The following is a 26680-nucleotide window of genomic DNA, read 5'->3' on the forward strand; positions in this document are numbered from 1 at the left end:
TCGATCATAATGGATTTTTAATTCGGACACAGAAGAAAGACAGTAGTTTCACTTCTGTCGTTCTACATAGTATTAACATATTAGTTCTGATTGATGCGTGGTGGACTCACTGTTGGCCTGACGGACTTCTGGGGTCTGTGGAAGGACGTGACAGGAGCGAAAGACGACTTGTTTGATCCACTGAGAAGATGCCTGTTGAACTGTAGCAAGAGGTAAAAGGTTACAACCTTTAAATTAATCTTGGTGGCTGAGAGGACGTTAGGTAAAAATGGGATAAACTTCTAAAAATGGAGCAGGAGATAACAAATATAGACTGTAAAGGAGATAACATTCAGGTCAGAAGTGGCGTGCAGGATTGTGACATGTCCTTACTTCACTGTCCTGTGTTCCCACTGGAGCAGGCAGGATGGTCAACGATTGGTGCAGGTAGGGCGTGAATGCATGCTGGTGAGCGTGCTGATGCATGTGAAGATGTTGATGAAGCAGCCAGTGAACTTAAGAAGTAAACTGCTGAGACAGGAGATGAGAAAGTGTTATTTTAGTTTTCCAAGGAGGCTGGATGGTAAAATCTAGAGCAGGGGTTTGCAAAGTATGACAGGAATATATAATGTTTCCAACAAGTCTTTTATACTAGTTAGTCCCGTTGTCTTAACCTGTATTTTATTTTTGACTTTTTGCAAATTAGCACCATTAAAAGTATGCCGAATTAGCTATTAGCAGTTCCCGTTTGCAATGTAACCATTGATGTCCAAGCATAACTCACTAGATTACTTTGATACTGAGGAAACCTTAAAAATGTGGTGATTCTCAGGCAAGTTCTGCACTTATAAGGAGCGTCTTTTTCAGGGTTGTATGATATGAAGTTTTTTTCAGCCGATTCCAATAATTAATAACTACCTGCTTCTTATGGCCAGTACCTATAAGATATTTTTACATTTTTGCATTTTAAATAGCTGAGTCGGAGTCTGCAGATGCTGCACTTGTTGAGTCAATGAAGAAGTTTGAAGTTTGGCTTCAATTTTTATCAGCTATTTTACATTATCAGCTGATATCAGCCTATGATATCAATTTTCGATACATTTTGGGCCTGATATAAATTGTGCATCCTTAGTCTTTGTGATTTCAAAGCAGATTTACGGACGTTTATTTCTGATGAGCATTGGAGAATAATGATAAAGATTTGGGGCCAAATCAGCGAGCCTCGTGTTTCTCCTTCACTGTTTAAAACATTCTCAAAGAACCACTTTTTTTGGTCAAGAAATCAGTTTTAACAGAGACATTTTGCAACTTAAACAAAACAGCAGAAACAGTGATAAAATGTCTTCATGTAACTGAGCGTGGAGTTGGCCGTACCGGCCTGTTGGCTGTCTTTTGGAGCTTTAGGAACTTGAATCAGTGGCTTTGCTCCGGGCATAAATGAAGCTGGCATGAGTCCAAACACTGTCTGAAGTAGTGTGTGGAGCAGTTCAGGATCACACTTACTGTCAAGACACAAACAGCATCAATTAGTGAACACACTCATGTCTTTTTATTTATTTTGTTTTTGTTTTTTAACAATGCCAGCATATGAACGTTTTTTAAGAATGCAAATTGTAAAACATCTAATTGTTTCCAGGCAGTTTGCCTTCCAAATCACATGCAAATGACAGCATCTCGTTAGACTGCATTACAGACTGTAATCCAATTGAGGCATTCAGCGTACCAATCCATTTAAATTAATTTAGGATCCATCCGTTCCAAGGACACATGATTAGCAATGCTGTTATTGAATGGGGAGCACTGTGATATGCTTTATATCTGTGTTGGATATAAAACTAGAGAGAGTAGAAGCTGCTGTGATTTACTGAAATGTGTTTTAAATGAATTTGTGTTTTAGGGAGTCAAATACAGACAGATAACAGGACTTCCTAAAGAAACCGGAGACACATTAAGACAATTTAAGCGTCTTGCCTGCAAGAAAATAAAATAAATATTGGTGCTACAGATGTGCACAAATCAAAAATATTAATTAAAGTGTTTTTTTTGTGATTTTTGAGTGTCAAAAGTAACCAATTGTTTTATCAATAGATTTTAAATTGACGCCTATTTAGACAATTGGTCAGTTGTTTCATTTTTCAAGCAACGTTCTCCGGTTTCAGCGTCCCAAATGTTTCTTTTTGTTTCATATCAGCGTAAATTGAATATCTCTGTTTTCTGGATTGTTAGTCAGACAATGCATGAAAGTTTAGGGTACCACCGTGGAATTTTTTGGGTGATTTTTTGATTTTATTTAATTAATTGAGAAACAATCAGAAGGTTATCATCAATAATGACAATAATAATTATGCACAGCCGCAATATTTTAATCTTTTTGCAAGACAAGTGCTTCTAACTATGTTGTTACGTTGTTTCTCTCTGAAAAGAAACTCTTTACATTCTGAAGATGGATAAAATGAATATAAATGAGTCAAATACAAACAAAAACCCTCTAAAATGATGTTGAATCAACACCTTTGACAATTAAAACAGGTCTGTGTTTTTGGTCATTAAGAGTAAATAATAACTGTAAATCCTTCCCTGAGTTTAAATTAAAGACTTGTGTTGATTGTTTGTGACAGACCAAATGTTACTCCGAAGGATCTCTTTGCTGTTTCCGAGTAAACGCCTCCATCCTGCTGTTTGTGTCAGAGCTCCTTTAACGTCTCAGCAATCCGTTAGCCTGATCTCACCTTTCTCATAACGACAAGATTAGCTGGAGGTTACACATCCTATGTTCTCTAAATTTCGTCCATGTCAGCGTGGTAAAGAAATCTCTTAATCTCATAAAGGAGCTGTCACAAACGACGGAGTGAATGAGGCATTACAAGCAGCTCAGTGGGGTCGTCTCAGGGCAGGGAGAGCGCCGTCACTCGCCTCCATCATCCATCAACTAACTCTTAATACTTAAAGGTGCATTATGTAGTTTTGGGGATTTTTTTATGCCTGAACAAACTAAATAAACAAACTCCCTTTGTTTTTATGACTGAATAAACTGAATGAACAAACTGACCTTAAAGGACGACACAACTTCATACTGTTTTACTTTGTTTATATGTGGCGGACCCTGCCACCTTTATAGAACAGTGTTCTGGGGACCTTATTTTCCTCTGAGAACAGCTTGTTTTGGATTGATTAAATATTTCTGAGTGTGTATTATTCTCTCATTAATATTGTAAATATAAAAATTCTGAGTTTGAGCTTCATATTGCCCCTTTAAGAATTTGGGTTGATGTTTTTTCATTCTCAGTAGCTCTCAGGCATCAGACGTTGACAGATTTGAACTTGTATTTGACACTTGCAATTAGTAAAACACAAGAATTTAAAAATGCAGCCAACAATTCTGATAAACTGTCATTTTTACTCAAAAATTTTGAAAAATTCACTGGTTCCAGCTTCTCAAATGTTAATATTTTCTATTTTCTTAGTCTCAAATGATGAAAACTGAATATCTTAGGGTTTTTAGACAAAACAAGACATTTAAAGACATCGCCTCGAGCTCTGGAAACTATTTTTGTCGCACCTTTTCTCTAATTTTTCACACTTGTAAGATCAAACAATGTGGTAGATTACTTTGTAGGTAAATGATTGATAATGAAATGTTACTTGCAGCTCAGAAACAGTTGGAAAATCCTCGTAAACAGTCCTGAATTGATAAATTATTGCATATCGGACACAAAAGACAAAACAAACTAAAAATGGAAAAAAAAAAAAAAAATCCATAATCATGTTTCTTACCTGTGGGGACGTCCTGGCGTTTGAGGCTTATTATCCACTGAATAACATCCAGCTTCTGTTTAACACCTGCAGAAGACTCCTAAAACGTCCTTTGACTGTGTTGATGCAGTTGGCTAACAGGAAGGAGAATCCCCTCTTCAGATCCTAAACAAGTGACTTCAGAGCAGCAGCGACCACCTGTTGCTGCGAGCCAGTGTCAGCTGTCTGCTGGCTCTGGTCAATTAGTCAGTGTTACTTACCGACACTAGGAAAGACCATTAACTACTCCTAACAGCTTAAAGTAATCCCATCAGCCCCCTAAACCCTTCTGAGTGAGTTTAGAGAAAGACAGCTTATGTGGCAACAGGAGAGGTTTTCGAATAGAAAGTTTATAGATACAGCCAGATGTACGAATACTTAAATAAATGAATAAATAAATAAATATTTGGCACTGGCTCTTAAAAGTTCATTTTGTTTTTAAGGTATAAGGTTTTCTTTGTAGTTATTTCTGGTATTTCAGGTGTTTTAATATGTTCAGCTCATTTGATTTCCATCCATCCATAATTCATTATTTACATTATACCGTCTGCACTTTATTTTTTTGGCCACGATAATGTCCAGTGAAAATCTGACATCGTGACCACTTTATTTCAAGATCATCCATTAGACTGCGACTTTAAAATGCTTATTAAACTCAGCAAACATTAGCAGAATATTTCTGTAAAGACTGATATTCTTTTTTTTTCTTTGCAACTTGCAATTTATTACATTTTTTGCAGCACTGAGCAGCTCCTTCATTTCTTTTGTGCATTGCTCTATGAGACATGACAGCGTCTCTGTCAGAAGTACACTCAGAAATAAAGCATTTCTTACACATATTCAAAACTAGCTTAGACTTCACAGGTAGAATGAACTGAGACAGAGGTGATGTTTGGTTGTACACGACCCTAAATCATTGACGTTTTGTTTTCTTTGTAAGAACAAAGGACAGGTTGGTAAAATATGAATAAAAAATGACCTGAGTTATAATTTGTTAATGCTGTTGAGCAGAAACGACATTAACTGATTTGGCTTTGTCACTTTTCTGCTTCACATTTAGGACATTTGGAGACAGAGGATTATGCACTCCGGTTGTGTTCTCTGCAGTATGTCTGATGAATAAACATTCATGCAAAGAATACAATGTAAGTATTTAATCATCGCTTGTAAATCCTGCTCTTTTTGACAAACAGGAGCCACACAGCAGCATGTGAGGTCAGCGTGGAGCTCAACACAGAAGCACAGATGGCACCGAACACCATCAAAGTAAGTAAATCCACCTGCTGGCTCCCATCACGCCGACTCCCTGTATAGCTCCAGTGTTTGGGTTTCCTGATGAAATGCTTCTAATTATCCAAACGGATTCTTTGAAATGTGCGATCTGGCCCCAGCCTGCTGTCCCAAAAGGCCCCAGACAAATTAGGCTACCCTTCAATTGGATCCCATTAAGACGGTGATTGGATGAGGCTTTGGGATGACATGTTGTCCTTGATTAGCTAATTCCATTCTCACTAACCGTCCAAATCCTGTTAGTATGGGCAGGGTTAACGCTGCTGCTCCGTCGAGGAACAGTGTTCACCCGGCCGTAAACCATTACCCTTATAACCCACAATGCACTCATGTGCCATGACCGATTAGACAACTGAAAGCAGCTTCTTCAACAATGAACTGTAGATGCACTCTGTTCACGGACACTATTACAATGTTGTAAAGTAAGCCAAAGATATTTGCAGTAATTCAGATAATCAGTCCACCAGAGACCTTTGAAGACTATTTTTCAACTGTAAAATGTGCCACATATCTTGGTCACAATTCTTTAAAACCAAACTGAAGGGATATATTGCTATCAGGTTTTTTAACTTTCAAATATCAGTTTGGGTATTGTCAGCAAAATTCATTTAAAGTATGAAAGTAAAAATTGTTTATTTAGCTTAAAGATATAATATGTAAGATTTCTGCATTGAAATGTCTAAAAATGACTCGACCTTTGTTAGATATTTTGTAGATTTGTGTGTTACTGTCGATCCATATTTTTCTATTTTTCATTGCTATTTGTATTTTTAGTATATCTTTTAATGATTTTTTAGCATTGTTTGTTATTTTTGCACCTACAGGCCACAGCAAATTCCTCGTATGTGTGAACTTGCTTGGCAATATAAGTTATGAGTTGTGTACTTACATTATCCAACAACGTTCAAACCCATCATTTTATTCAGGACAACGGTGCGTTTCATTTAGTTTCCTGTTGTTATAACGTCCCAGGAAAACATCAGAGGGAGGAAGGAAGTCGGTGAACGTGACGAAACAGAATCTGAATAAAAATGTAATATTTTACTGCATCTGTGAACATTTCTCCCCGAGTCACATCAGATGGATCTTTTTTTAAATTTTTTTTATCGGTGTTTGTTTAACAAAGAAGACAGTAGAAGTAGTAAACAAAGAAATGAAGGAAAAAGTAATGCCTCTCTCTCTGAACCAGTTGAACAAACTCAACCTTTCAGTCGCTGTTATTTCCTGTAAGTGCCTTTTAAAATTTTGAATGACATTTTCATCTTTCAGAGTTTGTTATCTGCCTATTAGTACATTTATTATCAGATACTTTAAGACTTTTATTAAGTTAGTTATTGTATTGGCCACTTTGACGACTAATATTTTAACATATCTTTACTTTTACTCAAGTTTGACTTTTTGGTACTTTTTACAACACTGTCAAGTAATAAGTACATTACTACAATTTTGAGGTACTTGTACTTCATTTGTACTAATTTTCTGGTACTTAATACTACAATTCGGAGGCAAATATATCCAGGCAATCAGATAAAAAAAAAAAAAAAAAAAAACTGATTCCGATAATCAGAAAAATGCTGAATATCGAATCCGACATTATTCAATCCGATCCATATTTATGTAAATATGATTATTTCCTTTTATTTGTACTTTTGATACTTAATTAAGTTTATTATCAGATACTTTAAGACTTTTATTCAAGTACTATTCTTATGGGCGACTTTGACTTTTACCAAAGTAATATGTCAACACCATATTGTTACTTTTATCAAGTGTGACTTTTGGGTACTTTTTACAACACTGATGATGTAGAATGAAGTGTTTTTGGAGCTTAAATTCATTCTTTCCTGTGTTTTTGACCTGTTTTTTTTTTTTTTTTTAAATCAATATTTGTATGTGTGTATCGTCATAACTCTTTAAGGAAGTTTTAAGTGCTATATCGTAGGCAACTGGACTCGTTTCAGTTACTTGAAGACGTCTCCCCTCTACGATACAGCACTTTTACCATGACCTGATGAATGAGAACCGTCATCAACATCTGTATGTAAGTGCAACATTAAATCACCGGAGTACTTTTTTTCTTTAAGAAGAGAAATATTTATTTACCCAAAGCTGTTCAAACCTGTCAAAAACAAGCCAACCAGAACAAAGAGGATAAGGTAGACGCACTTTATTCCTAAAACAGAAGCTGCACCATCAGTAGCGGCACACAATTATATGTACACATATACACACACAATTACCTAAATCTGTTATATAAAATATATAATCTGACAATGTACCTTTTAATTCCTCTTCAGAGCTCATTGAGTTACTGTGCGAGAGACTCTGGAGCCAAAGCAGACAGAGAGGTAAGTCTCATCCACTCATTGGGTGGGACACAAATGCCCAGGCCAGCTTTTTACTTCATTTTTACAGCATGGCAATAAAAAGGTCTGTACCCTTTGAAAAAATAATATTCTAAAAGCAATCTACAGCAAATTCACTTGAACAGGTTTGTCCGTGTTGTAATTGAGAAAATTACACTTTTTAAACCAATTCCTTTACAGTGAGATGTACACACCCTCTAGGATTTGTAATATATAAAAGATATTAAGCATTAAAAATTCCACATTTAAAAACTTACAATAAATAATATATGCAGGCATTTCATTAAGATAAAATTTCATAGATTGCAATCTACAGTCATTAAAAAGACAATTTATTCTCCTTTATGAAACGTCCCTTGATCTTCCAAAACGCTAAAATGGATTCTTGGCATCTGATTGATTGATTGGTTGATTGGAAACTTCCAGTCAGTCAGTCAGTCAGTGTTGTGTGAGATACACCAGGGAGGATAAGGAGGAAGAGGAACAGGGATGCTTCCTCCACGTTTGCCCTGATGGAGTGTGAGGTCCTTTGAGCGTCGGGGATCCTTCGCAGCAGGAAATCCACGACTCCGACTGATCAGATCTCAGCAGTTTGATCCCGTTTTAGAGTTCAGAGCATGTTCATGATAAAGTTGTACATCTGGGTCAGCACCACGAAGTGAACGGGCAGACAGGAGCGTCGGTCCTGGGTGGCAGGGTCGCATGTCAGCCAGGAGAGGGCGTTGTACTGCTCCAGAACGAATCTATCATGTGGAGGGCAGACAGACAGCAGAGTTAATACAAGTCACTCTATTTATTTTAAAATCATACAGTACTTTAACAGGCTCTTCTGATCTGAGCAGCTTACCTGAGCACATCAGAGGTGTGGTTGGAGTCCAGGGGGTGGGAGTGCTTACTGTGGAGAAGCTCATCTGATTGGACAGAAGACACGTGCAGGTGCAGAGAGGCCTGAGGAAAGAAAAGATGGAGATACAAATGAGATTCAAAATTAAAACTTATTTAGTCTAAATCTGTTTTTTCAAGCAAAAATATAAAATTCTCTGGTCCCTGCCTGCAAAAAAAACAACAAGAAATCTTAAGACGTAACACTCGGCTTCAGGAAAGTGACTAAGAAGTAGAGAAATAATCAGAGCTAATCATGAACCGCTGATGGAAATAAGCATTAGTTGAAACCATAATTGAATGTGAATCACTCCAACAAGCTATTACAAAATTAATGTTTTAGTGCTGGTGTACCTTGAGGAAGAGCGGGCACTGGTTCTTGGCTTGAGGGCAGGCTGACCAGAACCAGTCGGGCAGCGGTCCAGCCTTGGCGGTGGAGACGAAGTAGCCTAGAGCCATCGGCTGCTGCAGGATGTTCAGAGCCTCCTCGTGGGACTCCATCCGGTCTGCACTCTGACCCTGCAGGACAACACCGACGGAATTAATGAACAGAACAAGACTTGTTTTTCTACAACATGAGTTTTGGATTTTAAAGGATTTTGGATTTCTTCTTTTTTAAAATCCTATAGAATTTAAGTGTCAAACTGTGTCTCGGTTCTTTGTCATAGCAGCCATGCAGGTGAATAATGGCCATTTTTATTGCCCGCCTTAAAGGCCTTTCCCCAAATACATTTTTAATTTATTGACTTGGTATGTACCCATTCGACCAGGGCTGGCCTAAGGGGGGCCTGTGGGCCAACTTGGGCCTCTCATTAAGGCTTAATTTGGCTCGGCAGATGTTAATCGTAAAAAAAAAAAAGAAATTAAATTAAAAAAACAATGAAAAGAAAATTACTATAAATATGTAGGATCCCTAATCATTTATTGTGTTTCATAACCTGAGCATGGCCAGCAGATTGATACTTTTGTGCAGAAAGTCTGTAAATTAAAAGGAACTTGGGATCCTAGTAGCACTTTGTGTCTTAACAATACGATACAATATGTTTGCTTTTGTCGTGTGGACTACCATTAAGTTTCTGTTTTGGCCCTCAGGTGAAAAAGTTTGTGAACCTCTGCTCTAGACCAATGACATCTGTGGATGGAGCCGTGCTGGTTTGCTCTCAGGTCACAATTAGTGACAAAGTGTGATCAGACTTTTGTCATAGAACTCTGAACTCAGAGACACATCGAGTCTCTAGTTTCTTTTAAATTTATTTTTTAAAATCTCTCTCTTTGTGCAAGATTTGAATGTTTAATATATATATTTATTCATATTTAAGTGACATGATTCTTATTTTACCTGCTTTGTCTGTTTTTATTTCTTTTTGGTCAGCACTTTGTAACATTTTTAAGAAAAGTTCTATGCAAATGAAGTTTACTATAATTATTCAAAACTGAATTTTTAAAATCGTTGAGTTATTAAAAGATGACTAACCTTGCTTCCATCTCCCCCCTGGTGGTAGTGGGAGCCAGGAGAGTGAACGGGAGAGGTCGTGGGGGAGTTGGGCAGGATGTTGATGAGGTCTGGATCAACCATGTCGTTGTCAAACAGGTCAAAGATTCCCATTCCATCAGATCCATCTGCAGAGAGAAAAACATGCAGAGAGCTCAGGGCTTGACTTTGATTGAGCGTCTCTCTCACAGAAAAGCATCCCTTCAGTATCTTGAGACGTACCAGGATTTATGGGGTTGAAGTTGATGTCGATGGGCTCTGTGGTGTTAGTGTTGACCTGCACCATGGCTGAGGTGGGAAACACCAGGATGTGTGTGCAGGATGTGTCCTGAGGTGTGCTCAGCTGCGATGTCTGCATGTTGAGTGTGGTGCTGCGACCAAATACTGAACCCGTCGACACAGAATCTGCAGAGACAAGACAGAGGAACCATCAGATCTGGAGTCTTGCAACCTTTACTGTTACAACTTTAACGTAACCATGTTACTTTTCTCTTTTACCTGGCATGATGACAAAGGAACCCTGGGGCTCCATGGCGACCAGACAGGCGCTAAGGATGCTGGGAGTGTCAGCAGCAGAGATGCCGCACAGCTTGCATGTCTCCTTCAGACGTTTACTGAGAGACTGCAGGTTCCTCCTGCTCAGCAGAATACTCCAGTCTGGAAGAAGATGAGAGCACATCAGTGTGTGTGTTCATGCATGTCTACACATCTACATGTTCTGCAGGTGTGTGTGTGTGTGTACCTCTCAGCTCGCCGTGACCCATTCTACCCAGCCGTCCAATGACCACCCTCCACGGCAGAGATGTCACCTGCACCAGGCCGAGACACCACTCCCACAGCTTCTGCAGACCCACTCGCCTGGCTGAGCCCTTTTTCCTGCGAGCCCTGAAACACACACAACACATGGACTTTAAATATAGAGTAGGGATCCTGTGGGCCTGCTGCATGTTTTTGTTTCTGTACGCGAGTGTACGTACCTGTTGGGGACATCGATACTAATGATGCAGGTCTCCAACAGTTCTCCGTGCTGGTCGGTGCAGGAGGCCAGCAGCCAGCGCTGGTCGTGGGACAGACAGTAGCCGACAAACAGGACGTTGTACTTCTGCGATGCCTCACCGAACGTTTCCCCGAGCTCCGTCTGCTTGTCTTTCACGGGAGCCAAAATGAAGGGCGGCGTGTACAAACGTAGACACTCGGGCCTCTGCACGGAGAGAAAACGTGTTAGTTTGAAGAGAGACAACACAATGTCTGACTGTGTCCTTTTTCAAGAATTACAAGCAGTCACCTCTGGGTTCTTTAGTGCCATGTCGATGGCGAGACCGGGGCCGAAGCCCGTCAGAGCCTTGAAGTTGGTGGAGTTGGGCAGAGGCCGACGACACTGAGTGAACACGGAGAAGGCCAGCGACTTGAGGTGCTGACCGTAGACGTGACGCTCCCCGCTGTGCACCGGCTGCAGCAGATACTGGCAGGGAACAATCTGAGAAGAACACGATAACAGTGTGTAACTTTAGACAGGGCTGTGATTGCGCATTTGTTGAGCTCTGATCTAGAAAGCTGACTTTTCAGTTTGTGTTTGTTCTTCATATGTACACATCTGTGGTTGCTCTGTACTAGCCTTTTAGTTTCAGTAATATTGGCTTGTTTGTATGACAGCATATAAGTTGTATTGTTTTCTTGTTTATATTTGTTCTTAAAGTTTTATTTCCACTTGTTCATATCTTGCTTTTTTACTGTAACAATGCAAATTTCCCCGTTGTGGGCTAATAAAGGATTATCTACTTTAATTTTATATTCCGAGAATATTCAGATTTACGAGTGTCATGTTGTACATTTATGAGAAAAAACCTCAAAGATTCTGAGCTTAAAGTCACGAACTTACAAGAACAAAACCTTGGGTGAAAAAGTGTTTTTATTGTTTGTTTTATTTAAAGTATCCCTTAAATATTTTGCTTTCTAAATTCAAAGCAATGTTTGAGAAGCTGAATAAACAAATAATGTGTAAAATAAACTGAATTCAAGGTAAAAACGTACTGCATCTACAGCAGCAGCATGTGTGTTGTAATTAATGTCTATCAAAAATCAAATCGAGTATTTATCATATTCTAAAGGCTTAATGTGAAAAAAGACAATATGCAGTAACAAACGATGAGTAGAAGATTATTAAACCTGCTGTAAGTGACGCTGGAACCATTACAACATTCACACCTCCACTGCTTCAATATTCCCTCTGGCATGTTGACGCAATCTTGTGTCACTACATCACAGGTGTGGAAGTTAACACCTCTATTAGTGTCTGCTAATGAGTCCCCTGCTCTTTCTCACCTCCCTTTGTGGTTGCTGCTAACCTGCTCTGCAGGAACTAAACTGGCAAAGACGACAACAATCACAGCTCATCAGCAACTGTGTGATCTTAAACGGTCACTCTACTGATACTGCGGTAGACGCAATTATGAAGTAAACAAACATTGAAAACACTGAGACTGTGACGTTGGCCTGTACCTGCACTGAGACAGCGTTTCTGATGCGAGCGGGCAGGAACTGGAGCATCTCCATGTAGCAGCGCAGTAGGCCCAGTGTGTAGGCGCTGGAGTGGACCTCTCTGTCCGCGTCCTCGTAGCTGAACGGGTCGACGATGTACACCACGATGGCAGGCGGGAAGGACACAGCGTGGGACTCCCCATCTGTCGGCTTCCCCACTTTGTCTCTCTCCATTGTGCTGATGAGAAAAGACAAAGATTTGTACTTGAATACAACACAGATGAGCCAGAGGTCACCACACAATCAGAATCATACCACAGTTGCTCCTAAAGAAACAGAAAAGGAATTTATGATGAAATATATTCTTTCAGCTCAATGGAGCTGAATGACAAAGTGACAGATTTAATATTCATAATTGCTATGCTGGCGCCAAATATCAATATTTTCATTCAAACATCTCCAGTATTGGAATAATGCCACGCACTCTGATTCCCACCCCTCTTCAGGAGAATAATAATAGGATGTAGTACTCAGTAAATAAGTATTTTATGCATGAAGAACGCATAAATACTGGAGATTAGCCACTCAGAAGAAAACATGTACTGGCTAAGAAATGCTTTAAGTTTAATGAAATTGTAGCAAATTATTCAACTTAAAAGACAAAAGTAAAACAATCGAAACAACACTGATGAGCTGAACTCTACAGTGTCATAAATCCACGTTTAACCCCAAAATTGATCTTATCCTTTGCCCCATTTATCATACTACTTTAGTACACTCTTTTAACATTAAAAACTTTATCGAAGTCATCGTTATCCTTCATCATCTTTTGCATCCTTTCTGTCTGCGAGCTGCCTCACAGCACTGCTGCCATAAAAAGCAGTGACTGGCTTTGCTCTTATGCTCATGTGTTGAATTCACACGTGCGCCACTGGATGACAAGCATGTAAGACATCTCGCATCCCCTCAGTTGTGGACTGCAGCGTCTGTCGCAGCTTAATAACTGAGACAGCGTTTTTATGGTGTTAAAAGACTCCGCTGTACGAGTACATGCACGCCAACTCAGGGTCGGCTTGGTGTGACTATACTTTTACATGGGTAAGTGTTTTACTAAGATATCAAATGTTTCATTAGCAAAAAAAATCAGCATCAGAGCGACGGCTTTGTCAGTAAATAGTATTTAAACAAAATGCTTCTCAGAGCTGTGAAACAAAAGACACACAATCTCTCTGTCTAGATGATTAATTGGCTCTCACCTCTCCGGCGCCTCTGCGGGCACTTGAGGCTGGTTGGCAGAGGGTCCGTTCTCCGCCAGCCCCCCTGCACCCTGCGAGTTTGACTGCGGTCCATTCTGAGACGTGTTGCCCTGCAAGCCTGCTGTCCCAAATGGCGAGTAGGAGCTTGGCTTGGCTGCGGCCATTCCCCCGATAGTCTGGGAGCCTGAGGAGGACGAGGGAGGGGTGCTGTTGACCTGGGACGACTGGGCAGAGCTGGTGCTGGAGCTGGTAGTGTTGGTGCTCTGGGGTCCTGAGGAGGTGCTGGAAGAGCTGGAGGTCTGGGATGAGGAGGAAGAGGCCACGACGGGGCTGCGCTGGGACAACAGAGAGCCGTCTAAAGACTGCTCTGACAGGTATGGAGCTGAAAAAGAGAAAAAAAAAAGATCAATTATCATTTTTACAAACCACATGAAACTTACAAACGATGGGTTTTAAAATTAAAAATGTTACCTAGATCATAGCGGCACACTTGAGCAAAGAGTTTGAGCTTATTAAAGGCTTCATTGTTTCCGTCTCTGGCAGCCATCTTAAGGAACCAGTCACTAAGGGGCTGCTCTGTCAAGCTCCTTCCTTCTGTGGTGCCGACCTTCAATACGCCCTCTGGGTGACTCTTACAGATGGGCCTGTGTTGTCCCAGCTGGCATGCCTGTCAAGAAATGGGGAATGAATGCGAAAATGAAACAGTGTGAATCATTTCACAAGAGTGGGAAACTGTTTTCATGGGCATGTCGTGACATGAAGGACGAGTTTTATCCACCAGGTGCATACCTCGTACATAGCACTCAGATCTTTGAAGAAGGTCTTCGCTTTGCCGAGCAGAGCTTCGTTTTCTGGGCAGATGACGACGTATCCCACATCTCTCTGGGAGCCAAAAGGATCCAAGAGAAGCTTCTCCCAGTAGGGCAACCCGAAAGGAGACAGCACCACAAAATCATATTCATAACCGACCAAAAAGGTGGGGATGGGCAGAGGCTCGGGAGACTCATCTGTACCTGTGGTGACAAAAAGAGGACAGAGTTTCAACAATATTCCACAAACTGCTCTCTAAATTTGTTAGAGATAAGTATGATGAGGCACAAACAATTTCCACGTACCATATGATCCCCTCCCGGCCATCTTGTGGAACTGTTGCCAGGTGAGCGGTCCCTGAACGCCCCACGAGCGCACGCTCCTCTTCTTCTGAATGGTGTCCTGCAGCACAGGCTGGAGGGACAACAACACCCGCAGGACATCCTGAGAGAACAGCTTACTCATGTCTGCTGCTGCAGGAGGAAGAACAAAGAGAAAGAAGTCTTAACTTGAACATGCTTGAGGTCAGGAATGAAAAGTGAGGAAAATAATCTTGTAGTTAGAAGACATAATGATAGAAAAATACTTACATTTGCATTTTGGCCACTGATGAAGACAGGTGCTTTTCACTAGTGTTTCATCTACTTTGCCTCCTGACATATTGTCCATGAACTGCCGGCCGTGCTCAAGTGCCATGTAGCAGTCATTGTAACAGTCTCTCTCCTCCACCCTCAAAAATGAGCTGGTGGCTGAGCTCGGCTTGGTGTACTCCACGCCTGCCATCGGGGCGAAAGGGTTGGTGCACTGGTCCTGCAGCAGCAGGATGAGCTCATCTGGAGGTTTCTCCATCAGGCCGCCAGCTTTGTGCGCCGTGGACGCTCGCAGCTCTTCGAAACACCGCTCCGTGTCTCGACTGGAGTCTGAGCCCCGTCCCACCACGTCAAGTTCGTCTTCCAGAAACAATCCGGCCAACTGGCCGAAGCGTCGATTGGAGACGGCGCTGAACCCGCAAGTGCAGGGGTACTGAGCCTCGCCGTTGTCCTTGAGGTACACGCCCACGTCTGCTCCTCTGATGTTCATGTTGCAGACGCACACGCAGCAGCTCTCAAAGTTGCAGTCCTTGTAGAGGTTCATGACTGACTCAGAGAGGATGAGGGTGACGTAGAGGCTGTGAGCCTCGGGGATGGAGGGCACGGTGGCCGGCTCGACGGAGCTGAGCGGTCGGCAGGTGGAGGGAGTGGAGGCGGGCGAGTAAAGGTCAGAGTTGTCGTACTTGAGGGAGCCCTGGACGCTTGAAGGGCCGCGGGGCGTCCGTGGAGTGCGTGGGGTGCGAGGCGTGGGCACAGAGAAGCGCGGCGTGGCCGGGGAGGGCAGGATGCCGGTGCCGCTGTTGCTGGGAGGGGCGCTGCTGGACATGAAGGGGGTGTGGGTCTGAGGGGTGTAGGTCTGGCTGTAGTCTGGCTCCACACTGGGGACGTTACTGTTGGGAGAGATGGACAGAGATACAAAAATTATTCATGTTGTGGTTCTTTGTTTTGTTAGTGTGTATTAAAGTCATTTTTAAAATTCTTTTGCTTATTTCAGTCATCCTACTTTTCATAACCAAATATTTACTCAAAAAAGCAAACAAAAATAACAAACTAGTTGTTTCATGGCAACATCTACAACTGAATGCCACGTGATTATCCAGAGCTGAGGTAAAAACTAAAAATCTACTTTAACAGCCCCAGCATCTATAAACTGGCACTCATCCCTTAATGGTCCCTTTCACACGGTTCTGACATAAACCGACCATCTTTGGAGGACCACCATCTGCTAATGAAGGACAGCACTGACCCACTGGTGACGCTAAATGCACCAACCTGTCTTTGGTGAGGAGGTTGACATTTGTCACCGGGGGTATCAGTTCCATTTTGCCCATGGTCCAGCTGGGCGTGTACACACAGTCTTCTGGCAGTTTGATAGGCAACAGACACTGGCTGGGCAGCATCTTCAGGGGGGCGTACATGGAACAGCCGATGAACAACTGACTCGTCTCGGGCTTGTACACGAAGGAGAAGTCCTGAAGGCAAAGTAAGGAGTGGTGAGCAACACTAATGTAGCAACATTTTCCACCCGCTCCACACTTGGCAGGTGTGCGACATGTCGTACCTTTATTTCAGATGGCTTCGGGCTGCAGAATCCCTCCTCCACCTCCATCTTGAAGTGGTTGTTGAGCTGGCTGCCGTCCAACAGGGTGAGGCCCGCCCCTGCTTCTAGGCTATCCTTGCTGCCGGAGTTCATGGGAGAGTATCCCTGCTGCTCCAGGGAGGGCGGAGTGGGAAACATCTGGTGCAGATCTGCTGAGCCTGGAGAAACAAGGGGTTGTTAAATCTCTTGAAACAACGTGCGTATAAAAGTGACGATGCACATTGATTAACTGATGCTTAGTCTTCTTACTTATGCAAGACAGAGGGTCCAACGTGGCCGCTTTTGAGTCTTTACAGCCAAACTTGTCCTCTGCACCAACTCCAGCTCTTTTGGATCCAGGCTGTACGGACACGGAAAAAGAAAACTCCTCAGTACATCTTCAGTGTCAGTTTTCAACAGGCTTAAATCAGCAGCAGTTCCCAAGCAAAGTTTGGGCTAACAATTTAATTCACCACATTGATGGACTCACCGCTAGCTCATCTTCATCCGAGTTGAAGATTTTATCCAGATCGCTGTAGGACACCGCCAAGTCGTTCTCGTGGATAAGGCTGGTCGAGGCTAAAGGTTTATTACCGGATGGACCCTGACCATCTGCACCGCAAAACAAAGTGGAGAGGAGAGCTTGAACAAGACACCAAACTCCAAACATTTTATCTAATTAAATGCCAAACTGAGGGGCTAAACAGAGAAAAGGAAGGTGTTCTCACCGTCTGCTGAAGATCCAGCTCCTTCGTCCCCCTGGGTTGAAAAAAGAAAAAATTTGCAGGAGTTATTGTAATCTCAGAAGAAAACTGCCAACAGTTTTACCGACATACAAAGCTCTGGTCATCCAATTTATTCTGAAAATCTCTACATGTTAAAGGTAACTTTAGGTAGTTTTTATGCGTGGGCCACCACACACATGCACAAAGTCGCACCTGCACCTGAGTATAAACACATTTGTTTGTTTACAATAAAACTCCCCATGGCATGGTTAAGTGATTACAAGGATTGTCCAAAACAAACAAACATTTATCTGCTGTGATAAAATTTTGTTTTGTTTGCAGAACCCTACATCCCAACATGGACTTTGGTGTTAAACTGTAGCTCTGAGAAACACCCTGGAGAACTGCCACAGCTGGGAACTGTTTGAAAACATTTCATTACTAGTAAGAAAGAACAGATGCCCGTGTTTCAGTACTGATACCAAAATAACAGAACCTTCTCTTTTTTCATTTTACACCAAACTTCTTGAAACCAAAAGTCAAACTTTCTAAAATGTTCATAGTTATTTTAATTAAGTTATAAAAACTATTCGCTGACCTTTTGGATTATTGATTATGGTTTAAGTAACTCTTTTCGTCCAAGCACACATAAAATGTGCTTAAAATCCCAGGTTCCAGTAAGAACTTTACTAGGAAGCAGAAGCAGATGTCAGCGAGAACTCCCACGATCTTTAATCAACCCACCTTGTGTTTCTTGTTGCCCTCTCTGTCAGCTCCGGCCTTGTCCTTCTTCTCGGTGAAGCTAAACTCCTCGTCTCCCTCAACAAAGGCGTAAGGATCTGGCTCCTCGCTGTGTTCTCCATCTGCTGTGGCGGAGACAAGATGGCTGTTTCTCCGCTGGGCGTAAGTCTTGACCAGCTCCTGGGACACCTTTAGCGGATGCGTGGAGCCCGACATCACCCTGAGGGGAAAGCGATTGTACACAGATGCTTAAAAAGATGCAGACAAGCTATATTTTGTTTCAATGCAGCTGATGATGAGTGATGAAATACGTACTCAGTGATGGACACGACACTTTCTGATCCCCCAGAATCATCATTTCTGATTTTATCCACAGGTAACGCTGGTGTCAGGAAGTTGGTGGCCTTCTTCCTGGGCAGGTTGAAATACTTCCAGGGGTTGTGGGTGGAGTCTTCATTGGGGTTGATGGCTGAGCCCACAAAGACGGTGGGCTCCAAGGTTTCGCTGTAGGCTGGGGGGAAGGGCAGAGGCATGGGCATGTTCTCCAGCGGAGTCTCCTCAGACGAGCCCTTCTGTGGCAGCAGACAGGGCTCCACTGACGGCGGGTAGAACGGTTGGTGGATCGGCGTGGACGAGTTCTTCATGCCACCTGGAGTCATGTCACCTTCTACATGGTCGCAGGGGTGTGGGCTGAGAGGAGGCGGGGGCGGGGATCCGACAAGGTCTGCGGGGGGGCCGTGCGTGTGCAGCGTGGGGGCTTTGGAGGGCACCGTGTCGACGTGGTGCAGGCTGGGATACGAGCCCTCCTCCTGCGATCTTAAACAAAGCCTCTGAGACTGCGGCTCCAGCGACTGCTCCTCGCTCACAGAGTTGCGGTGGTGAAACGGCGTCTGCGGCCTCTTCTGCTGCTTCTCGCCCTTTTCCAGCTTCTCGCCCAGCTTGTGCTTGGGGGCCGGCTGGGCGGGCTGGCCTGATGAAGGCAGGTGTCCTGAGGTGCTGCTGGATCGCTGCTTCTGATTCTTATGTCTACGTGAAAACAGAAACAATACTAATAAGGTACTTTCTTTACTGTAAACAATAATCCCTTGTGAATGCATCATTCAGCTTACCTTGAGCAGTTGCAATGCGGCCTGTGAGTGGGCTCCACAAAATCCCAAAGTCCAGTCTTGTCCGACTCATCCTCACAGGTGCCATTGGTCAAGGTTGTAAACTTCCTCCTATTAAAAAGGGAAGATTCACATTTCAGTCAGCATGGAGGCACTTCTTTGACTGGCAATGCTAATTTTGAGGAAGAGACGATGCTAAACATACTTGTGCCCTGTACGGTTAATGTTATACTCCTGCCACACAGACTCCACCATCTGGCTGGCCAGCCTGCGAGGGATTTTACCCCCATGCAGAGTGTTGTTAGAGCTGTAGCCATCGGATGCAGAGGACAACTTGAGCCACCTCTGGGCAGGCTGATAATCTGTAAAACAAAGAAAGTGCAACACACTCTTAGTATGCAGCATTTCAGGCTGACAAATGTGTAAGCCTTCTCATCGTGCAGCTCCAAGTCTCACCAGTCTGAGCCTCCTCCGGTGACGTCGGAGGAGTCAGAGTGACAGAGGACATGGCAGGATCTCTGTGGGCCGCCTGGCCCTGCTGAGCACCACACAGGCTTCCTGAGGTGTTGGCTGAGCCCTGAGGGACCACGGCAGGGAGATCCGACAGGGGGAGAAGCACCAGGCAGGAAGGGTAAACCATCCTTACACCCGCTGCAACCAAACAGGCAATTATTTATCAAATGAATCAACAATTTAAGGGTTGAGCATCACTGAAATTATTCTTTAAAATGTATCAAACATACAAAGTTTGACACAACAATCATCAACATTATGGTCTCTTACCGACAAGGACCTCCACAGCTGCCAGTGAGTCGTCCTCCCAGTCCGAATCCTCCATCTTGTCTTCCTCCTTGACCTGCTTGGGATTGGGGCTGATGGGATAAAACTGCCTCCACTCCTCTATGAGCTTCTGAGTTGGGTGGTCTGACATCTTAAAAGCCTGCCCGGTGAGGGTCCCGTTCAAGCCGTATGGGCTCAGGATGACTGCAGGGCAGAGAGGATACTTATGTAGGAACACGCCACTAATAAACCAAAAGGAAACTGTTATAAAAAAGACTTGGACCTACCTTGCAAGGGGCTGGAGCTCTGCTGGGCGAGGCTCAGGTGCTCCTCGCTCAGTCGCTGGAGAGGCTGATGTTGAGCGATCTCCACGCTCGTGCACACGTTGCTGTCGCCGTGCACGAAGAAGGTGAACGCACAGGACAGGTGCTCGCTGCGAAAAAGAGGCATTGTAATGTTTAGAGACATTTGTACCCAGGCTGACTGATGAGGTTATCAGTGTACTCTCCATCATTGTTAGGAATTACTCAAGAGGGAAAGAGAATTGAAAACTGGTAGAGACGATGCGAGAAGAGCAATTGCTTGCATATTTGATCCATATCAAGCTTTCAGGTGACAACTGTTGCTTTCACTGAGACATGACAGCCTGTTGACACCTCCGATCAGATGTAACACATAACACACGCTGTGCTTCACCACAGTCTGAATCTTTATCAAACCTTCTGGCAACGCACAGGCAAAAAAAACTAGTCAAAAATACACATGGAGATTATTATAGCCCCGCACTGTTAAAACAATATTCACATTTATTTTCTGACTACTTCTGGAAGGCCAGGCGGCTAAATGCACTAAAATAGTACTTGTTGACATGGTTGCTGTAAAACCACAGTGCACACTCAGCATTTTCCAAAGACTGCCCTGTTTACCAGCCAGAGAGGGCAGGCAGGCGACAGCGAGGCTGCCAGACTCTTCTGTCAGAGGTGCTGCCTCAACACACACTTGTAGACATCTTTATGCAAAAACAGAAGCTCGACACCAGCGAGCAAGAAAATCCCCCTCCTGCTCCATGCAACAACTCTTTTATATAGCTGCTAAAACTCTCTGAAAGCACTGGCGAAGCTGCCAGAGGGAGCCGAGCCAAGGGGCTGTGCATCAAACACAAGTCAGCTTGGATCAACGCAGCCAAAAAGCAGAGGCTCGAATTAGCTTGTTAGGGAACTCCAGGATACACCGGCAGCCCCCCTCATTCAAGGGCAAGGGCGACGCTAAATCTATGTCACCGCCGTTATGTTATGTGCGAGAGGTAAGGAAACGCAGCTGCACAGAACCCCTCTCTGAACCAGACAGTTATTTATGTGCCGCCGCTGGTTCACCTCAAGCTTGTATTTCTACAACAACAACACAGAGCAGCTCTACCGTGCAGGGGGGAGAAAGTGGAGGTGGACATTAAACATTACCCTGGAAGTGGTGCTCTATTAATAGCCTAGCCTAACTGTCTAAACTGATGTAGAAATTATGCAACATGCTGCCATTAAAACAGGTGAGAATGTGTCAGGCTGATTGTGCCATTACATTAAAAACAGTAATAATCCTGTCATGCTCCATCACAGCATTATCTGATTTCATACCAGGAATCAACACGTTCTCTGGGAACTGCAGGGACTTTGGTGAGTCAAAACAACTCGGATCTACTTGTACAACCCTGATACTGTGAATAAGGAGAGAATGCAATGATTCATTTCAACCGAATACAGTCCAAGGAAAACATATTTAAAGTTCAAGCTGAAAAACTTTTTTTTGGAGGGGAATATACACTCTGTTTTCGCCTGTGTCCGATTGTTTGTTTGTTTGTTGGTTGGTAAACAAATCCCTTGTGATTACACAAAAAACTACTGAACGGATTTCCATGAAACTTGGACAAAGGATGGGTCTCAGCCCAGAATAGACCCCATAAACTTTTAGAGCATATCCAGGATTTTTTTCTCACTAGCTTTAACATTGTGAAACAAACAAGGAAAATCCCCTTATTTCTCAGGAAATAACGGCTAAAAAAAAACAGGTGGCTGGTATCTATGAGTGAGTACAAATTGACACGGATCCAAATAAAAATCTGTATGTAGCGTATTGAAACGTGTTTTATTTGATATTGGATTAGGCTTGATTGAATTTAAGGGGACTGTCGGGCCATGGCGGAGGTACCGAGTGCCGCTCTAGAGGAACAACAGTTCCCCAACGTTCTAGGTATCAAGATTGTAAACTTTATCAATGAGGTCAAACTAACTCAAGAATACCAAGAACAGTAGTTAAATCAGAGCATCAGGTAGTAAACGCTCTTGCGTCATTGTTACACAGCTTAAGCAAAGCCTTGTGTGTATTTGTTCAAGCCATTTTTCCTCTTTAGTAGATGATGCCTCATTCCCAGAAAACAGCCATCATCAGAGACCAGCAGAGTTGAAACAATACAGCTGTGAGCAGAATTTCTCCAGTTGAATCCCAAATGGGAATTTTGACCATTAAAAGGCCGTCAGAGGCCAGGAATTGTTATGAGAAGTCTAACAGCGTGGACCTCTGCCCAACGAGGCAGAACACACATGTACAACACACATAATCATCCGTCTTGAACGAGCGCAATGCTTCACGCAACAAATGTGTCACGTTTCACTGTAATCCATCTCTTTATAAAGACAACTGTAATAGCCAACCTCCACATGCTGCAAAGCTTGAGCAGCATGAGTACAATTCAAGACAGTCTGCTCCTTGGAAGCATAATCTCTTCATTTTTACTGGAAGAGGTTGGGATTCATTAACAGTAGCATCAGTCAGCGGTGAGTAAGAAGACAGCTGAGTATAGCACGACTGTGTTGTTGTTCTAATACAACAGGTGGAGTCTCGGGCAATTCCCGTGCATTCAGACAGAAGGCACCCAAAGTATAACTTCTGAGTGTGGGCTTTAATTTGACAATTTACGGCATGTCATATAACTTTGCTAAAGCAGGACATACCTCTTATTAATGGTCTTCTCCTCCTTTTGGTATGGCTTTACGAACCACTTGCCGATGCGGACGAAGCTGCGGTTCATGAGGCAGCGCTCCAGCAGGTTGTGGATGGCCTTGAACAGGAGCGTTCGACACTCGTAGGACAGGCCGCTCTCCCACTCGCCATCCTCCTCACCTGGAAACAGGGGAGACATGTTAAACCAGATGCTTTCAACAAACAACCCTGATACTTGTATGCCTACTGGGTTCGACACATATACAGTAGAGTCAAAAAGTCTGAGACCACTAGTTACATTTTTGGGATTTAAAACTATTTTTTCATTACAAATGATAATATTAGCTTAACAATCTAAGAGAAAAGTTGAATATTTGAAAATGTATTTCAGAATATCTTGGTATTTGGTACGTGCTCCTTTTGCTTTAATGACAGCACGCAGGTGAAGCCTACTCGTGGACATTTTTTGGTGCTTTTTCAAAGCAAATTTCTTTCACACACATGTCAGGATTTGTCGGCCACTGATTGTAAACATAGGCGCAGCAAGCGATTCTGGAAAAAGATAGTTGATTCTTGAGTCTCATCCAACAACGGTTTGGTTTACAAACACTTGTATTTAATGACCCAGGAATGAGACTCAACAATCAACCATGTTCCTCCAGAATGATGGACATCAAAAAACATCCCGAGCACAGCGAAATACTAACAAAACAAGAAAATACAGGACGAGGGAAGGGCCTCTGCAGATCGAGACACCACAACACACTTGTGTTTGAGTCTACACATTTTTTCTTCAGGAAAATCCTGCCTAGTATACCTTCAACAAAGCTTGAATGAACCCTTCCCCCAAAGTCAGGACTTTTTCAGGTGACTGTGATGCACAGCAGCTTGTTCTTATGCTGCCATACAAGTCTGTACCTCGGTGGCTGTGAGCCAACAGATTCCACGAGGCTTTAGAGACTTTAAAAGACCCGTTAGCCACAAATCGGTCGGTCTATCATAACTTATTATCATCAGACTTTGTGTCATTAAAACTGCATTAGAACTCTTTGCCGCAGTTAAAACGGCTGGCATCGGCATCTAACATCAAACGTGTTTAAACATGAACAGAGTTTCCACAAATGGACCGATTTTGCCTGCAACTCTCTGTCAGCGCAGCAGGTCTAGGAAGTAATAAGAGCAACGATTACAGTCTTTTTCATCTGACTTCAACATCTAGAGCGCTGAACCACCTGTTCAGATTGTACAGAATGCACAGTGTTGTCATTTATACTGGGTGAAGAAATGTGTTTTAGTTTAACCTGCTGTGATATTGTGAGAATTCAAATTTGTCATGTCGAGCCTGCGGAAGATGTGTCGATGTTCGAGGCGATGTCGACCGCACTTACTCGAGAGTTCATTGTGGATGAGCTCGGCAAAACTGGGGTCGTCCCCCCACCAGAAAAGCCAGAGCTCTCTGCGACCCGGGGTGTGGTGCCTCCTCCACACACTCAGCACATCTGCCGCCAGGCATCGGCTGAAACTACACAGGATAGGGTCCTCCTCGGTCACGGGGAATAGGATGGGCGAGGAGGTGGGTCCTTGCCACACAAAACGCCGCCATTTAATTCCAGTCAAATCGGCCTGAAGAGGAGGAGAAAAACAATACGAGAATTAATCATCGATCACCGGTCACCTGTCGTTGACTGCAGGACTCAGTGGTTGAGGGGCTTTCTTCCTCCACACAGAAAGTAGTGTGCGTCCCGTCATACAGAGAATCACTTTCAATGAGAAAAAGTTGACATCCGAGATGTGCTGACATGTTGGAAAGTTTTTGCAGCACTTTGTCGTACATGTGACACCACAATCATGCCTGAAAATAACTGTCATGCAGTCATTTACTCACCAGTCATTAACAACTAGTGACGCACCACTGCAACTCAGTCCAAACACAGAGTAGTTGGCAGAATTTTAAACAGCAACTATTTGACTTATCTTGCAATTTGCTTATCTTTTAATATTGCAGTGTCACTTTAATCGAAGTAAAACAGGATGTTTGTGACATGTTTCCAGTAATTCCCCTGTTAGCCTGACCTGTTACCATCCTGTAACTATCGTTAATGCTAGCAGGGTATTTCTGTCCCCAAAGCAGCGTAAACACACAATTACGCCATATTCGTGAGAAACCCTCCAATAAAATAAACCTGCAGTGTGTGTTGTCTCTGTTGTGAAAGTTAGCTAACGTTAGACAACGATGTGCAAGTTGCAGGCCCGATGCCTTCACGCCAGTCTGCAACTGACGTTACAAAGCTTGTTGCCTGATTAGCCAAAATGGCTTTCTGGCCTCTCGGTACCAAAGCTAACGCTAGCTAGCGCAGAGAGCACAGAGACTTACCAGGCAGAAGAGGTTGGAGTGGCAATCCTCCAAACTGGCCCCGTTTGGTACAAAGCACGAACTCATCCTTTCACTGCGTGGTTGTAACGTTAAAGTCCATTGTCTCAATCACCATCGGGGGCAATAGCTGATCTTCTCAACTCGCTGGCGAAGCGATGTTCAGTTGTAATTATCCCGTTAAAGCGCTGACCAACTTGCTAGCTACAGCTAGCCACCGCCGCTAGTCAACCAGACAACTTCTAACCGGCGCTAGCCGCCGCTAGCCCGGTAGCTAAGCTAACGTAAGACAGGCAGCCAGATAGCGTCAACTGTAAGCTTCTAGCTATTCGATTCATCAATCCTATTTGAAATGTATTGTCTGATCTGGTTAGCCGCAAGCTTGCTGCTACATTACCTCAGCGTCCAATAGTCAACGTTAACATGACCTGGACTAACGCTGAATCAAACAGCGGAAAAGTTGGATGCGCAATAAAAAACAAATCCGAGCTTGAAAACTAAAAAAAAAACTTCACCCCAAAAGCTTAGTCCCTGGTGTGCTAATGCTAATGCCAGCTAGCTGATCTGAAACAATTTCAAAGCAAAGGAACTCTCCCCTCCCCCTGATCTCTCCTAGCCTGCTAGCACAAAAGCTAACATACCAGAGCTCCAACCAACGCTAGCTTGCTAGCTAAATAAAACAATTAGCTACACCGCCCTCCTTTCCGCTAAAACCATCACAGCGCTCCGTCATAGTAAAACTACTCTCAAAACGGACGAAATGCCAAATCGGCGAGGCTACTCATCGGCTACTTTTCCTCTGCCTGATCCATGGGTCCTGCAGATTTCCATTATTTCAGTTCATGGATTGAATTCTTTAATGGCGGCCAGGAGGACAACTCTGCCTCTCAACTCCTATTGGCCAATTTGCGGTAATGGGGGCGTCATCCGTCTTCAAGTAGCTCCATGACTTCACAGTTTACAAGATGAGAGCTCCGGTGCATCTGTCACACAGCCAGTGGTCACTCCTTCACTGGTGCCTGCTGCTTAAACGTGTTTTTTCCTCTGTGCAACATCTAACACTTATTAGACAATTATAATACTTTTGTTATTTATTTGGATTTTTTTTTAAAATTTTTTTGTTTTTTTGCATCGTTAATATAAATAAAAACCTGATTGTGTTGTCCCGTCTGAGCTTTACACTGCAAAAATGAAGTTATGTAGGTCGACCTGTGCAGACAAAGATGATCCCAGTGTGTGTTTATTGTGTTAACATGTTGATCCTGTCTCTCAGGTGCAACGTGCATGAAAACTTTTCTCCTTTTGTGCACAAAAAAAACAACAACAAATAAATCAGCTTTTCTATACTAAATAACACAAAGTGCTGCAATGTTGTGCTGCTTTATTTTTTTTATTACAGCATATATCTGAGGACGCACACTGTCATGCCCACAGAGAGCCACAGGGCGGAGA

General features: G+C 43.1%; 1 protein-coding gene across 1 annotated transcript; it reads right to left on the reverse strand.

The window, feature by feature from the left end:
* Nucleotides 1-7213: 7213 nt before the first annotated feature.
* On the reverse strand, nucleotides 7214-26094 carry LOC141009479 (mediator of RNA polymerase II transcription subunit 13-like). The gene is made up of 30 exons (XM_073482125.1): nucleotides 25232-26094; nucleotides 24246-24480; nucleotides 22869-23037; nucleotides 20154-20299; nucleotides 19870-20070; nucleotides 19543-19737; nucleotides 19292-19448; nucleotides 19090-19197; nucleotides 18296-19006; nucleotides 17984-18200; nucleotides 17243-17273; nucleotides 17005-17126; nucleotides 16785-16875; nucleotides 16497-16693; nucleotides 16208-16407; nucleotides 14936-15825; nucleotides 14651-14818; nucleotides 14325-14548; nucleotides 14007-14202; nucleotides 13536-13917; nucleotides 12301-12517; nucleotides 11087-11278; nucleotides 10779-11002; nucleotides 10544-10686; nucleotides 10300-10458; nucleotides 10024-10206; nucleotides 9784-9929; nucleotides 8664-8828; nucleotides 8275-8375; nucleotides 7214-8170 (listed from the first exon to the last, which is right to left on the reverse strand). Exons 1-30 carry the CDS (start codon nucleotides 25295-25297, stop codon nucleotides 8038-8040), a joined length of 6369 nt encoding a protein of 2122 aa, XP_073338226.1. The 5' UTR covers nucleotides 25298-26094; the 3' UTR covers nucleotides 7214-8037.
* Nucleotides 26095-26680: the final 586 nt, after the last annotated feature.

This window comes from Pagrus major, chromosome 2 (genome assembly GCF_040436345.1).
Source record: "Pagrus major chromosome 2, Pma_NU_1.0".
NCBI lineage: Eukaryota > Metazoa > Chordata > Actinopteri > Spariformes > Sparidae > Pagrus > Pagrus major.